At 49.1% G+C, this 16,638-nt stretch overlaps 1 protein-coding gene across 1 annotated transcript in view; it reads right to left on the bottom strand.

Moving 5' to 3' along the window:
* Positions 1-880: 880 nt before the first annotated feature.
* The window catches only part of LOC128441949 (IQ motif and SEC7 domain-containing protein 2-like), a 50,576-nt gene continuing 34,818 nt past the window's right edge, over positions 881-16,638 (bottom strand). Inside the window, 17 exon segments of the mRNA XM_053424080.1 lie at positions 881-1,531; positions 1,533-2,141; positions 2,827-2,876; positions 3,895-4,116; positions 4,495-4,656; positions 7,736-7,835; positions 8,940-9,065; positions 9,975-10,114; positions 10,343-10,509; positions 10,610-10,732; positions 11,251-11,409; positions 11,542-12,450; positions 12,971-13,554; positions 13,663-13,776; positions 13,889-14,062; positions 14,326-14,493; positions 15,179-15,347. Of these exon segments, the coding sequence (XP_053280055.1) occupies positions 881-1,531; positions 1,533-2,141; positions 2,827-2,876; positions 3,895-4,116; positions 4,495-4,656; positions 7,736-7,835; positions 8,940-9,065; positions 9,975-10,114; positions 10,343-10,509; positions 10,610-10,732; positions 11,251-11,409; positions 11,542-12,450; positions 12,971-13,554; positions 13,663-13,776; positions 13,889-14,062; positions 14,326-14,493; positions 15,179-15,347 (4,627 nt within the window).

Raw genomic sequence — 16,638 nt, 5'->3', positions numbered from 1 at the left:
AAAAAGTTTATCGTCCACGTAGAACTTAAAGTCTTCGGTAACCTTCACTGTCTCGACCAAATTAAAGCTGGACTGTGGCTTTAAATGGAGACGAATCCCCCCCCCCCCCCCCTGCATAAAGGATGAAACCATAGACGCACTGACACTCAGTAGATATTGCACAGGTCATGCATCCCTGTCTAAGACACAGAAACGGCACCAGATCAATGCAAAGCACTTCAGCTTCTCAGCGACACCTCATGGCTTCTTCACACGTCAACGACCAAAACAACAAGTGCTTTTTGTGCCAAAAACAAAATGGTGCAAGACTAGTTTATTTATTTTTTTGGACACTAACTAAAGGACTCGTCTCGTTCTCAGGTTTCTCAAAAAACCCGGAACCGTCTCTTCAGACACGGTACGTGGTGTTAGCATCGAGCTAACTTCCGTGATGAGTTCTCAGGCACTGCTCCCTTCACATCTGGTCCCTGAACCGTTCGTCCACAACACCGACTCACAAATTCTAACAATATGACACGTCCTCTGTAGATGAAAAACTACAAACATGGCCACTCCGTTCCCAGGCCACCTCAGAAGGACACCGCTAGGGGAAGATGAGACGTTGCAGGACGGCGCGGACAGGACAAAGTTACCCAGCAGGCATCTCTCAGCGAGTCTTTCTACCTGCGGGGGAAGTGGATGTGGAAATAACACAGGCTGAGTAATTTCCTCTTCCCACCTCTAAGTGCTCTCCACCTCACCAGGTGGCCATTTTGATGCACCTGCACTTGCCCTCCTCCCTCTCCTCCTCTTCTCCTCCTCCCTCTCCTGCTCCTTCTCAGAACCGACCCCCGGACGCTCACAGCAGGGTGGCTGACCACCGTCCTTGGCTTCTGCCTTCTCAGACCACCGTGCTGATCCGGCTGACAGGTTTGGATTTGGGTCCCCCCCCTTGCCCTCCACCCACCCCTGGGTGCGGGGAGAGTGGTGCTGTTGAAGGGGGAGGCAAGGGGGAGTGCGGAGGGGGAGGCGGAATGGAGGAGAGGGGCGGATACTGAGGAGCGTAAGGCTGAGGAGGCGTTTGGCTGACGAGGCGTGCCGAGGGTGTCTGGGGTGGTGGGGGGGAAAAGATGAAGTGGGTGGAGGGGGAGACGGAGGGGGAGGGGCTGAGGGGGGAGTGTGCGTGCGCGGCGTGGTTGTGAGAGTGTGTGTGAGCGTGGGGGTGGGGCTGAGAGTGCGAGATGGTAAGCGGGAGTTTGGCACCTCCACCCGGTCGTCCCGCCGCGGGGTGCGAGTGGTAGAGTCCGTGTGGGGTAGTAGGGGTTAAGGGGGAGTGTGGGGACAGCGGAGGGGGCGTGGTGAAGCCTGAGGCCAGGTTGTAGCGGGGGTGCTGGGCGGGGCCATGTTGCATCCTCTGATGCTGCTGGGTATGAGAGGGAACGCAGCCGGGCGGGCCCTGGCGCCGGGGGCCGGAGAACCTGTGCGCGAGCGGGTGGTGCTGGGGAACGCTCTGCATGTGGTAGCGGTGATGATGGTGGTAGGGTGGGGGGGGGCGTTTGCTGCTGCTGGTGCCCAGTAACACTGACTCCTCCTCCTCCACTGTTGCCATGGCAATACTGGGCATGCAAAGCCTGGAGCTTGGATGGTGCCCCTCCCATAACTCCTCCCCCTCCCATACCTCCTCCCCCTCCAACTCCGCCCAAGTCCGACGGACCGAGGTGGGGCGATGGGCAGGGGCCTGGGGAAGGGGAGGATGGGTGGACGATGGGAGGCGCGGGGGCGGGGTAGTGGGGGGGTGATGATATCATCAGGGGACTCGGAGGACCCTGAGGAGTCGGTGTCATCATCGTCAGGGGACCAGGAACCTTCCCTCTGCGGCTGCCGAAGAAGTTCCCCAGCAGGCCGCCGCCCGTCGGGCCCCCCCCACCCGCCATCCCTCCTCCGCCCCCAGCCCCTCCCCCGCTCACCAGTGGGGAGGTGGTGACCCCTCCCTGGTTGTGACAGAGCCCCGGCCCACCCCCCACCCCTGTACCGGGGCTCTGAGTTGGGCGGTGTGGCCGGTAGGCTGCTGGAGAAGAAGGGACCATCATGGGGCAGTAGGACAGACCTCCAGTAGGCAGGGGGCGCTGCTGGTGTGGCCGAGGGCTGCTAATAATGGAACCCTGAGAGGCGGAGGAGGGAGAAGAGAACATAAGAAGAAGGAAATGTAAGAGTTAAATACAAAACCTGAAACTTCATAAATCACTGAAGATTGTTTTACTGGTTGTGAATCAAACGTCCACTTTGCTGTGAAAGTGTAAAAAGTGTTAAGAGTTAAGTTGAAGGAACAAACAGGTGAAGAAGAATCATGAAGTTCAGACAAAAGACAACACAGGAAAACATCTGTGGACGTCCCGGTGGTCCAGAGGTTCAGACGCACATCTGGAACTTTGATTGTTTTTCTGTTTGTATCATAAACTGTGAATAAAGATGGACGACATTATACAGAAATTAAACTAAAAATATCTTATTTACGAATGCTGCCATATTGTGGTGATGATGTCATGCGCAGTCATTGCTGTGTAGTAGTGATCGTGGGGTGAAGCCAGCCACCAGGGGGCGAACAAGATGTTTTTGCTTCACTATTGGGTTTGTCCAAAAGTCGTCTTTCTTCATTTACAGTTTATGCTTCATATCAATGCTCAAATATGTTTCCATTGGCTGATTGAACTTGTGGCGTGTTAGTAACATGCAGTGTGGAGGAACACGTGTATGACCAATGACACGTCACGTTTTCAGAAACACAAACATGCAGTTAGCGTGTGTGTCATCGCGCATGCTTTCAGCCCCGCCCCCTGCCGAACTTACTTCAATGGTACTGTCCAATGATCCCACACTGTTCCTACGACCTCGCTTCCCTGTTACCCAATCAGAATGAGGCAGGGTTACAATGTGTTCACCAAACACTGACTGTGTTTTATCATGATGTCATAACGTGCGAGTCGGAAACAGGCTCACGAGACGCAATCATTGAGAAAGAGAAAAATAAATAAACCAGATAAGCAGCGTCAATAACTAAACAAATTTTTGTTCACCCCAACCCAACCTCAACGTTACAATATAATTATATATCTAACATTATATGAATATAATCTGTAAATTCATTTATTTATAAAGCTAAAAAACCTGGAACTATAATTGTGCTTATCTTTAAAAATATCTTTGTCAAATTTAATTACTTGCCAGTAAAATTTCAAGTTCAGTATATTTTCAAATATTTAGTGGCAGGAATAGTATCTCAAATTTGTAATAACTACAGTATGAGAATATGTACTTTGTTATATCCACAGAACAGATTAAATACATGTATTTATGTTTTTATGTATATATGTTCTACCTGAACATTAAAATTATTTAGATTCCCTGTGTGTGAATTAATAATAAAAAGTCAGTAATATTCTATCAATACTGCAGTTAATTTCTGCTGGACATCACTGACATGTACTTTGCTACTTGAAGTAAATTTGACTAATAATCCATCATGACTGTTTTATTGGTTTCAGAATTTTTCAACTTGTGATTTAACTTTAACTTGTTTGAAGTCGTCTTCTTTATATTGTTACTGTTCTTTTTTTGGTTATTACTGTTTTTATTTGATGCTGTCTGTCTTCTTCTTCTTGTTCTTCTTCTTGTTCTTCTTCTTCTTCTTCTTCTTCTTCTTCTTCTTCTTCTTCTTCTTAAATAAATACCAGCAAACCCCTATGGTTTTCTGTTGTAGTTTCTGCAGCTGTCCAGTAGGTGGCGACGGAGCCGCACAGTATTACACTGCACTGAATTATGTTTTTTTATTTCATCTCGTTTCATCAGTTGTTAAAGACAAAGATGTAACTTTGTTCTGATTCTTAATAAACAGCTGCAGCAGTGAAGCATCCTCACCTGTTTCTGAGAGGTCTCTCAACGATGAGCTGAGCGCCGTGCGTTTGAGTCCGTCCACCGAGGCGTACGTGTCGTCGAGGCACGGCCTACCCAGGGTGCCGTTGAGCACCTCACCCTTTACGGGCCCACCCCCGGTGTTGGCCCCGCCCCCCGCCGCTCCTCCGGGTCCTCCGCCCGTCAACATGCCGGGACGCATCACACCTTTCTGCTTCTCCAGCTCGGCTGAAGGGGGGGAGATGGTGAAAAGAGAGACAAACCTCAACATGGTCGTCCATGAACAAAGAGAATCAAAACAAAAAACATTTGGTAAAATTGACCACGATGATCGTTAATAACAGACGCTACAACCGACGGTGCGTTCAGGTTCAGACCGAACAGGAAGCGTAGCTCACGTGAGTCCGGTCCCGGGAGAAGGAAGCTAAGTGCTAACTTCTGTTGTTGTGTCCAAAAACATTTTCAACTTTGTGGCTCTTCCCATCTTTGCCAGTTGTGACTAATTACAACTGCTACTGCCTCTGGTACAGACACTGTGTATTAGTACTGCTTCTACCTCTCCTACTGCTACTGCATCCCTGGTACCACAGAGAGGAGGACACTCACACTCCACCCTGTACTTCTCCATGTCCTGCACCTCGGCGATGCTCTCTCGGAGGTCGGAGGTGAAGCGAGCTTGGTCCTGCTGGCTCGGAGCTGTGAAGACGATCAGAACCTTCCTCTCCCCCCCGGGGTTCGCTGAGGTCAGTCGGATGCCATGAGGGTAGTCTGAAAGACACACACACACACACACACACACACACACACACACCAGATGTTACACACTGTAGTTCTGAGCAGATCTAAGGAACTGGAGTTCCCTGTTTAAACGTGTCTGTAACTCTGGAGTTTGGACGCCAGACGTGTCTGTAGCAGAGATTTTAAAAGTCCAGTGTAGTTGTGTGGATGTTGTGTGGATGTTGTGTGACTGCGGCTGAATGACGTCATATCGAGCAGCAGCAGCTTGATGAGGTTTCATCACACAAACTTTCAATCTGCACATTAAACTGAAAACCTGAGTTTATATCACACACACATGCATGTGTTTACTTTGGACCTTTCTGGGGACATTAAATTGGACAAAAGCTGTGTCCTCATTTAGTGGACTGTAGTCATGGTCCCCAAATGTAGCCTATGACACACACACATTTCCTACCATCCTGCAACATGACACACACACACACACACACACACACACATATCTGTACATATACACTCACACACAGATACACATAGGAGCATCCACCCACACACACGCACAGACACACACACACACACACAGCAGACGTGCAACTGTGCTGATGAATCATATGGGACAATCTGTCCTGGTCACAGTCATCACCACAGTCTGCCAAGTCCCGTTTAGCTCCACCAGGAGAACCAGAACTGTCAACAACAACAACAACAACACAACAAGCAACAACAAAAACCCAACAAGCAACTAACTGAACAATATAACAACCAACTAACTGAACAACACAGCAACCAACTAACTTAACAACACAACAACCAACTAACTTAACAACACAACAAACACCTAACTGAACAACACAACAACCAACTAACTGAACAACACAACAACCAACTAACTTAACAACACAACAAACACATAACTGAACAACACAACCAACAACTAACTGAACAACACAACAACCAACTAACTTAACAACACAACAAACACATAACTGAACAACACAACAAACAACTAACTGAACAACACAACAAACACCTAACTGAACAACACAACAACCAACTACCTTAACAACACAACAAACACCTAACTGAACAACACAACAACCAACTAACTGAACAACACAACAACCAACTAACTTAACAACACAACAAACACCTAACTGAACATCACAGCAAGCAACGAACTGAAAAACACAACCAACAACTAACTGAACAACACAACAACCAACTAACTGAACAACACAGCACCCAACTAACTTAACAACACAACAAACACATAACTGAACAACACAACCAACAACTTACCAAACAACACAACAAACAACTAACTGAACAACACAACAAACACCTAACTGAACAACACAACAAGCAACGAACTGAACAACACAACCAACAACTAACTGAACAACACAGCAACCAACTAACTTAATAAAACAACAAACAACTAACTGAACAACACAACCAACAACTAACTGAACAACACAACCAACAACTAACTTGACAACACAACCTCTCATATCATATCGTTCATCCTTTCATATCGTTCATCCTCTCGTATCGTTCATCCTCTCGTATCGTTCATCCTCTCATATCGTTCATCCTTTCATATCGTTCATCCTCTCGTATCGTTCATCCTTTCATATCGTTCATCCTTTCATATCGTTCATCCTCTCGTATCGTTCATCCTCTCGTATCGTTCATCCTTTCATATCGTTCATCCTCTCATATCGTTCATCCTCTCGTATCGTTCATCCTCTCGTATCGTTCATCCTCTCGTATCGTTCATCCTCTCATATCGTTCATCCTCTCATATCGTTCATCCTCTCGTATCGTTCATCCTCTCATATCGTTCATCCCCTCGTATCGTTCATCCTCTCATATCGTTCATCCTCTCGTATCGTTCATCCTCTCATATCGTTCATCCTCTCGTATCGTTCATCCTCTCGTATCGTTCATCCTCTCATATCGTTCATCCTCTCATATCGTTCATCCTCTCGTATCGTTCATCCTCTCATATCGTTCATCCCCTCGTATCGTTCATCCTCTCATATCGTTCATCCTCTCGTATCGTTCATCCTCTCATATCGTTCATCCTCTCATATCGTTCATCCTTTCATATCGTTCATCCTCTCATATCGTTCATCCTCTCATATCGTTCATCCTCTCATATCGTTCATCCTCTCATATCGTTCATCCTTTCGTATCGTTCATCCTCTCGTATCGTTCATCCTCTCGTATCGTTCATCCTCTCGTATCGTTCATCCTCTCGTATCGTTCATCCTCTCGTATCGTTCATCCTCTCGTATCGTTCATCCTCTCGTATCGTTCATCCTCTCGTATCGTTCATCCTCTCATATCGTTCATCCTCTCGTATCGTTCATCCTCTCATATCGTTCATCCTCTCGTATCGTTCATCCTCTCGTATCATTCATCCTCTCGTATCGTTCATCCTCTCATATCGTTCATCCTCTCGTATCGTTCATCCTTTCATATCGTTCATCCTCTCGTATCGTTCATCCTCTCGTATCGTTCATCCTCTCATATCGTTCATCCTCTCGTATCGTTCATCCTCTCATATCGTTCATCCTCTCATATCGTTCATCCTCTCGTATCGTTCATCCTCTCATATCGTTCATCCTTTCATATCGTTCATCCTCTCGTATCGTTCATCCTCTCGTATCGTTCATCCTCTCATATCGTTCATCCTCTCATATCGTTCATCCTCTCGTATCGTTCATCCTCTCATATCGTTCATCCTCTCGTATCGTTCATCCTCTCATATCGTTCATCCTTTCATATCGTTCATCCTCTCGTATCGTTCATCCTCTCATATCGTTCATCCTCTCATATCGTACACATCCCACAGCTCTAGATCTTTCCTCACGTTTCCCTTTCTACTCTTCAAGCAGCACATTTATAATCATTATAAACCAACTCCGGTGTCTTACAGCCTGCTGACTGTGAGGCAAAAATAGAGAGATGAGCGAGAGAAGAAGTATAAGAAATGAAACGAAGATAAGCCGACACAGATGGAGAGAGCAGATGGATGAGAGGAGAAGGAGATGAGTATAAAGAGTGATGCAGGAGTGAGAGAAGGAGGGAGAGGAGCACTTACAGGTGTTTTGGAAGGTGTGGACCTGCATGTCCACCAGAGGGAAGGACTGACGGAAATTGTACGTTACTGAAGTCTTCTTCTTCTGGAAGATCTTTGTTACCTGAGGTGGAGAAGAAGAGGAGAGGAGAGGAGAGGAGAGGAGAGGAAGATGAAGACGAGAGGAGAGGAAGATGAAGAGGAGAGGAAGAGGAGTTGGTAAAGGATTGAGGAGACAGAAGAAAAAGACAAAATGGAGGAGAAGGGAGGAAAGAAAAGATGAGTGGATTCTTGATTATGCAAATCTTAATTTGTTTCTTTTGTGGTTTGAAGGTTATAAATCCATCAGTGGTTCTTTCAATCTGCTGGGTTCAGTGTTGTTCTCCTGTTGGTCACATTGTAAATAAATTAAACCTGAATCACAGTTTGTCTTTTATCTCCTGAGGACAAACACGAGATGAGCTTTCCTGACTTTCTGTGCACGATTGAATCATTTATTCAGACTAGAGAGCTTCTGTCACAACGATGCTGCTTCAACAGTCGAACAGATCCTTTCACCACTGGAGGCTTCATCTCCAAACTTCACTGGTTCTGGTCACAAAACAGTTTTCAGACATGAGCTCCAGAAAATAGAGTCGTTGTTTAATACGAACCGAGACTCGCTGGAGCAACAGGAGCTAACATCAGCATCACTTCATCATCAGGTCTGGAATGAAGTCTGATTCCAATTGGGTTAGTTTGCCACTGTGATGGAAATTCATCTTGACATTTGAAATAATTAAATTCTCAGACTGGAGTTGCCATTGAGTCTTTATAATAATAAGCTCTTCAGAGTTTACACAACAAGCACGTGTGCTCAGGATGGACCAACTGGCTGCAAGTTCACAGAAGCCAGAACTTATACAAAGAGCGATTCATAAGACATCATATGAAAAAAAAAAGAAGACATGAGATCATCCTCTGTCTTATCTGCTGTGTCCTTCCGTCCCCGTTGCCAGTTAGAAGGAAAACATCACCAAATAAGGGTTCCATCCTGTCAGGTAAACAGTATCACAGCAGTGAGACACCTAGTCAGGGGATTTCCAATACCTTAGACACTGGTCAGTGATATCTTCCATTACACTACTTAGCAAAAAACATATGCTAACCACCTTTGAATAGAGTTGTAGGATTAAAGTGATTTGTTTATGATCATGTTTTATCTGCAGCCTGAGACGTGTGTTGTTACCATCAGCAGGTCGTTGAACAGGAACACCTCCCTCTGGTGGACGCTGCTCCTCTGGGCGCGGTTCGGATCGGGAACCTCGAACAGCTGACAGCAGCAAACCAGCCGGCGATGAGGCAGCGACAGGACCTGCAACACACACACACACACACACACACACACACACACACACACACACACACACACACACACACACACACACACGTTTTGTTATTTGTTGTTTAACTTGACAGAGCAGTTTGCTTTTGCTGAAGTCAGGGAAATTATTGACACCAAACAAATTGTCTGATACTTTTTGGAATTGTGAGCAAATCACGAAATGTGGAAAAAATTATGATTTGTCTTGAGGTTTGAGCTCGAGGAAAATTCCAAAAGTCTTGGTTCTTTGGGGAGAAGGAAAACTCATCCATCCTCTGCTTGACCGGCACAGTAAAGCATCCCAGACGTCCTTCTTCGGATGGATCCAGATACGTTCCCAGGCCCGATGGGTAAGGTAGTCCGTCCAATGAGTCCTACCCGGGGCTGCCTCCTGGTGGGGCGTGTCTGGTAAACCTCCAACAGAGGGCGCCGAGGAGGATTCTGACTAGAGCCTAGACCACCTCAGCAGTTCCCCCCTCCATTCGAAGGAGCAGCGGTTCTACTCCGAGCTCCCTCTGGATGTGTGGACTCCTCACTCTATCTCTAAGTCTGAGCTCAGACACCGACAGATAAAACTGGTTTATAAAACCCAGAGCTTGTGACCACATGTGAGAGTTGAGACATAGAAGTTCCATCTTCACCACGACAGTCCAGTACAACACGTGCTCACGCTCCATCTTCCCCTCGCTCGGGAACAAACTTAGACTCCTGCGCACTAAAGAAAGTGCTCAGTAAATTTAATAGAAGTTTGAGTGTTAAATTGATTGTTATGTTTCTTGATGGTGGTCCTACAGGTGTCATCTCCCCTTTTTTAGAAAGATCGCATAGATTTATTCATCCTAAAAATGTCACCAACATGTAGAACGATATGGTTGCATAGATGAATTTGAAGTTTCTTACAGGCTTCTTGCCGACCACCATTCTCTCTACTGCCTGGACCTGGGACACGTGGTCATCGTTGGTCCTCAGCTCCCATTTCTGGATCCTTCCATAGATGCCCAGCAGCAGGTCCCTGGGGATGTCTTGACCGTTATCGACGCCTGGTGGAAACACACAGGTTCAGTGGGTAGTGACAAGCGTATCAGGGCTCAGGGCTACTGTACAAACACGATGGGGCAACACGTTCTTAGAATGAATGGTTTGATGAAGAAGACAAGTTGTGAATGAGCAGCTCTGAGCTGCAGACTTTCTCTTCTCTCTTCTCTCTACGAGTGTTTTTAAAATGGTCATTGAAGACTGACTCCACAGAAGATGAAGATGATACCGACCTCGCAGGTTCTTGATGAAGTCCTCAAGCTTCATCTTCCTCTCTGGCTTGACGTTGGGGCTGTACATGTCCGTGTTGAGGAGGATGATGGCAAAGGCCAAGATGAAGATGGTGTCTGGATTCTGGAACTGTCGGATCAGCACCGGGTTACAAACACAGTACCGCTGACTACAGAGAGCAAGAGAGAGAGGGAGGAATAAAAACACCATCACAGACTGTGACCAGCGGATTCTCCCCTGGGACTCAAACCTGCGGTGCAGTGTATCACCTGAAGGCCTCGATCAGTCGCTCCACCCGCTGAGCTTCACCCTGAACTTTGATCTGAGACTGGAACTTCCTCAGAGCGTCGTCGAGGTCCATCCCAGAGAAATCCATCTCGTCCAGGACGCAGCTGCAGACGGAAACAGGAAACCAGGAAATCATCTTCCACAGTTGAAATGAAATGTTGAATTAACAAACCGCCTGGTGTCAGGATCCGAGCCTGATGGATTTATCAGTATCAGTGTTTTTATTTGCATTTAAGTTGATGTTGAACTGTAAAAGATCAAGACTCAATAATAAGACCTTATTTCCCACAACCCCTCTTGATTTCCTAAAGGAGAGGGTTCACACCAGAGTCATGAGGTCACTGTGACCTTTGACCCCCGAAATCCAGTCAATTCATCTTTGAGTCCAAGTGACAGCTGAACAAAATGTGAACAAATTCCCTAAAGACTGACAGGAAGTATCAAAGACATGTTTATGTGAGATCAACGTAACTCTGACCTTTGACCCCTGAAATCTAATCAGCTGATCTGTGAGTCTACGTTAACGTTTGAGGTGATTTGAGGAAGAATCAAACCGACTGCCGCCACTAGGTGTCTGAGTCATGGACCCGTCAGCTGTGGAAGTCATGTGACGTGTACTCACTCCAAGACGTCCTTGTTGAACTGCTGCCGGCTGCCCAGGAACTCTCCGATCATCTGCCTGCTCAGTCCCTTCCTCTCCAGGATGAAGCGGGCGATGCCCACCGGCGTGTCCGACACGAAGCCTCTCTCGATCAGGTACTGGATCCCCTTCTCCGGCTTCCTGTCCCCACAGAGACACGCTTTTCAAACATGTCTTTATTTGTGTGAACATGGTTTCTTCACCCGTTTCTCTCTTCAGTTTTCTTGGTCACAGAGTTTGATTCTGTGTCCAGGTGCTCACACACACACTTACTTGTTGAACAGGTTGAGTCCGATGCGGTACTGCCGCCGCTGCACCACGTCGTTGTTGAAGGCCGGTGAGTCCCAGCTGTGGCGGCTCTCCCTCTGATAGGTCTGTTTCCCCAGCGGAGCGCCCCCTGCTGGCTCCCGCAGGCTGTCACGAGACGAGGAGCCGGAGCTGCAGTTGTTGACGGTGGTGTCGTCGTTGGAGTTGGTGGTGGTGGAGTTGACGCTCTCGTTGTCTCCGTCCGAGCACAGCAGGTGGTGGTGGTGGAGGTGGGGGTGGTGGGCGAGGTGCTGCTGCTGCTGCGCCTCCATGTTTTGAAGAGCCGAGGAGGAGGACAGCGGCGAGGGCGTGAGCGGCAGCGGCAGGGGGGAGAGAGGTGTGAGCGGCGGCACGGGGGACGGCAGCGGGGACGAGGGGGGTTCTGGGTAACCATGGGGCAGGTGGTGGTGGTGCAGGTGGTGGTAGTGGTGCTGGTTGAAGTGGTGTGGGTGCTGCATGTACGGGCCGCCGCCGTGCCCATGGTGCATGTGCGTGACGTGTGGCTGGCTGTACTGCGGGTGGTGGTGGAGGATGGTGGGGAGGTGGGGGATGGGCGCGGGGTGAGGGTGGGGGTGGGGGTGTTGCAGCGGGTGGGGGAGCGGGTGTGAGGGCAGGGTCCGGGCCGAGGGGATGGGCGGGGGCACGTTGGCCGGGCTGCGGGTCTGTCCCTGGGCGGTGGCCACCGAGCGGCCGTTGGGTTTGTGTTTGATGGTTCCCTGCGGCGAGTCGGCCTCGCTGCTTCCCCCCCCTCCTCCCCCCCGCTCGTCCTCCCCGCTCTCCTCCTCCCCTCCTCCCGCCCTCCTCTCCCGCTCTCCTCGCTCGACTCCCGACGGCTCCTGTTCGTACACCAGGCGTCCGATGGAGCCGCGCTCTGACCTTCAGATTCAAACAACAGCGTTAAACTCATGGAATCAAATGTTTCTCTGTCGATGCACAGATATCAAACTGCAGGTGAAGAGACCGTGAACAAAGATGGACGACACGTCTCCACATCTGAAGCCAAAACAACTCTGATAAGGAGCCGAGGTCCTGCTGGTACACTCGACCAATCAGGAGTCAGTCTCAGCTGTCAATCATGACGTCTCAGCCCCTTTTTATATCATCAAATAACTAATTAAAACTTAACTGATCAGAAAATTGAACAAAGAGATAAGAACTACAGTCTCATCTTTTAAAATAAATATGTAACATGTACTTTGGTCCATGTCCCATCTGCTAACATGGAGGAGGCTTTATGGGACCTATCAATGAGCCGGACACCAGGGGGCGATGGAGAGGATTTGGCTTCACTGTTGGGAGCTGTCTTGTCGTCCATCTTTATTTAGTCTGTTTGTTATAATCAGATTAAGAACATGCTAACAACTTTTGTAGAAGCTCTCTGATTGGTTGTGCTGACCTGTCACTCATGTCCACTGAGCTGTCACTGGGGGGTTCGATGGTCAGGACAGGGAGGTGTCCTCCTCCTCCTCCTCCTCCTCCTCCTCCTGCCCTCCCTCTGTACTCCCCCCGACACTCTGTACAGGGCGTGCTGCTCCTCCGGCTGCTTCCTCCCTCCGTCTCCCTGCTGTCCTCCCTCCCCCCTGCACCTCCTCCTCGCCCTCCTCCCCAGTACTCCGTGTCAGAGTTGGAGGTGGGGCGGGACAGCGGCGAGGAGGGGAGGCAGCCCTCGTCCATGTAGAGGGTGACATCACTGAAGGAGGTGGCGGTGCTGTCCTCGTGCATGTCAGCACCTCCTCTCCCGTCTCCTCCCATCCGGCCTGTGGCGCGGTGGGAGGACGCGTTGGTGTTGCGCCACGCACACTGTCTGTAATCTTCATCTTCGTCTTCCTCCTCGTCCTCCTCCCCTTCTTCCTCCTCCTCTTCCTCTTCTTCGTCTCCGTCCTCCTCCTCCTCGTCCTCGTCTCCTCCTGCTTCCTGTGAGTCCTCTCGTCCGGACTGACAGGTGAGCGAGTCGTCCATGGAGTCGGCCAAAGATTTCACCTGAAGTCCACAGAGACACAGAGAGAATCAAACCTTTGGTTCAGTCTCATATTTCAAGACTTGAATTCCAGTTGTGTGAGCGTTTCAGAAGGTGTGAGATGTGTTTACTTGTTTAGAGAAGGAGTCGTCCATGTCCCCTGCGTCCTCTGACCCCTGTTGACCTGCTGACCCCTGTTGACCTGCTGACCCCTGACACTGTGGCGGACGCTCGTCAAACGAGTACTGGACCCAACGAGAAGAAATCCAGATCAGAGCTGGAAACAACTGACCTGAACAACACGTGTTTCATAGTGTGTGTGTGTGTGTGTGTGTGTGTGTGTGTGTGTGTGTGTACCTGCATCCTCATGTTGGACAGGATGATGCGTCGGGTCATCCTGCTCTCGGAGGCGGAGCTGCGAAGCCTCTCAAAGTTCTTGTTCATGCGGTACTGCCTGAACGCGGTCTGAATCGTCCTCGCCGCCCGCCGGGACACAAACTGTCCTCCGTACTTCCTCTCCAGCATCTCCACCTGTCGCACAGTCAGGGAACCAATCAGGGGACAGAGCACGGACATTTTGAATCTGTCATTGGTCATTTAACGACACAACACGGAGGCTGAGCCGATGTGGAAGAATCATTTGGACTTGACAGATTGGACGGGTGGATCGTGACACAGCATCTGAGCCTCAACCCACAGTGATGATGTGTCTGTGTGTGTGTAACACAATAAGTGTGGGTGTTATAAAGTGCGTTTGCTTCCAAAGACAGAACAGATGGAGTCCTTCACTGCACCTTCTTGTCCTGGAGGTCTGTAGAGAGCTCATAGCTGTCGGAGAAGGCCTTGCAGCGTTTGCTCTCCTCCTCCTCCTGCTTGCGGAGCGCCAGGCTGGCCGGCTGGTGTCGACTCCGCTGAGCCCAGGCAAGGCTCGCCGGGCTGGGGGGGGAGGGGGGAGAGCTGCCCTGAGGGGGGGGGGTGGGGGGGGGGGGGGGGGGGGGAGGGAGGAGGAGAGGGGAGACAGGTCGTCAGTTATGATTGATTTAATCTTAAACTATATTTATTCAGCTGCTTCAGATTCACACCCTGAGAGAGAGGGAACCAGACATGGCGCCCCCCCCCCCCCCCCCCTCCCCAAAAAGGGAACCAAATCATCTGGCTCCAGCCTACATGTCAACATCAGTTAGCCAAAGTAAAAAGCTGCTGAGGCATTAATGCATTAGCACAAATCATATCATTTATTTTGAAGTATGATTGTCTGATAATACTTTTTAATTGTTGGGTTTTAATCCCACTGCAGGGATCCCTGGGCCTATAGGGGGCGCTATCTGACAATCCTATGACGTGGACAATCTTAATTTTACAAAATTAATTTAAGTCTGCTGCTCTCTCCCCCTCTGGTCAGACCTTCGGCCTGAAGTGATGCACAACTCATCATCGTGTGATCACAGTTGTTATTATATTATTGTTATAGTTTATAATTTTTGACCAGGTCCAGTGTGTTTGGAGAGAAGTGATCCAAACATGGTTGTTCAACAAGGGGGAACTTTGTCTTGTGTAGAAACTTATGGCTGTAAACCTAACTTATAGCTGTGTGTGTGTGTGTGTGTGTGTGTGTGTGTGTGCGTGTGTGAGTCTCAGGGTCAGTACCTGAGTGTGTATGTGGGAGGCTCCCAGGGGCCCGCTGGAGGAGGCGGAGCTGTAGGGGTCACAGGGGCTGGAGAGGGGGCTGTTGCTGTAGCGATGGAAGGGAGGCGGGTGGCCGAAGGACGAATCAGAAAAAGCGAGCGTCTCCGGACACTGAGACTCGCCCTCCACACTGAGAGAGAGAGAGAGAGAGAGAGAGAGAGAGAGAGAGAGAGAGAGAGAGAGAATGACCGAATGAATGTCGATCACATCCGGTCAAACTGAATCTATAACGAGTTTGTTTCTGAAATAAAGTGAAAGATAAAGAAACATTCTGATGAAGGGAAGCAGCAGCAGGAGATGAGCTAAACCACAGAGAACAGAATGAGGGCGAACAGGAGGAGGGGGAGGCAAAGAATTAAGGACGGGGAAGAGGGGAAGAAACTCGCATGACTGGAGAAGAAGGGAGGAGGAGGAGGAGGAACAGAATATGACAGGGAGGGAAGTGAAGAAGAAGAAAATAAAACAATGGTACAATAGAGAAGAGACAAGGAAGGAAAGAGGGTGAAGGACGAATAGAGGACAAGAAAAAGGAGACAAAAACAGACAAATCAGACTGCACCATTCCATTCCAAGCCAGACCAGACCTGGGCAAACCGGGCCAATCCAAACCAGACCAAACCAGACCAAACCAGACCAAACCAGACCAAACCATTCCAATACGAGACCAGAGAAAACCAAAGCTGAAAAACCGAAGCCAACTGGCCCCCCCCCCCCACAAGTGAAGCCAAATCATCTGGGTCGCCCCCTGGTGGCTGACTGCAGTCACCAGCAGATGGGACATGGACCAGACTGAAGACATCACAGTAGACATTATAGGACTTGTGTGGGCGGGGCAAGAATACCACGACTCCACGATCACTGAAGTCAGCCACCAGGGGGCGATCCAGATGATTTGGCCTCATGTCTTTGTTTACAGTCGGACTAAAACAGACCAGACAAACTGGAACAAACCAAATTACACCGGACAAGTCCTGCTTCATACTGGTCAGGTGATGGTTTGACAGGAAACAGGATGATTGACAGCTGATCGATCAATTAACTGATCAATAAGGAACGAGGGAGGAAAGAAAAGAAGAGAAATGATGGTTCCATCGTCAAAGGGCTGAGAAGCTGCCAGGGAAGCTAATGTGGGCACTGCCAAGTTAACACACACACACACACACACACACACACACACACACACGCACACACACACACACACACACACACACACACACACACACACACACACACAGACACACACACACACACACACACACACACTCATGCTGTGTCTTCTGCAATCACAACACACTGTACACCCACACTCACGTACACTGTACACACCCCCATACAGACACACACACACGCTGCTGTGAGTCACCCCCATGTGACTCAGTGTGTGTGAGAGAGTGAGAGAGAGAGAGAGAGAGAGAGAGAGA

This window comes from Pleuronectes platessa, chromosome 6, assembly GCF_947347685.1.
Source record: "Pleuronectes platessa chromosome 6, fPlePla1.1, whole genome shotgun sequence".
Classification (NCBI taxonomy): Eukaryota; Metazoa; Chordata; class Actinopteri; order Pleuronectiformes; family Pleuronectidae; genus Pleuronectes; species Pleuronectes platessa.
This window is presented reverse-complemented; position numbering and strand designations above follow the sequence as displayed.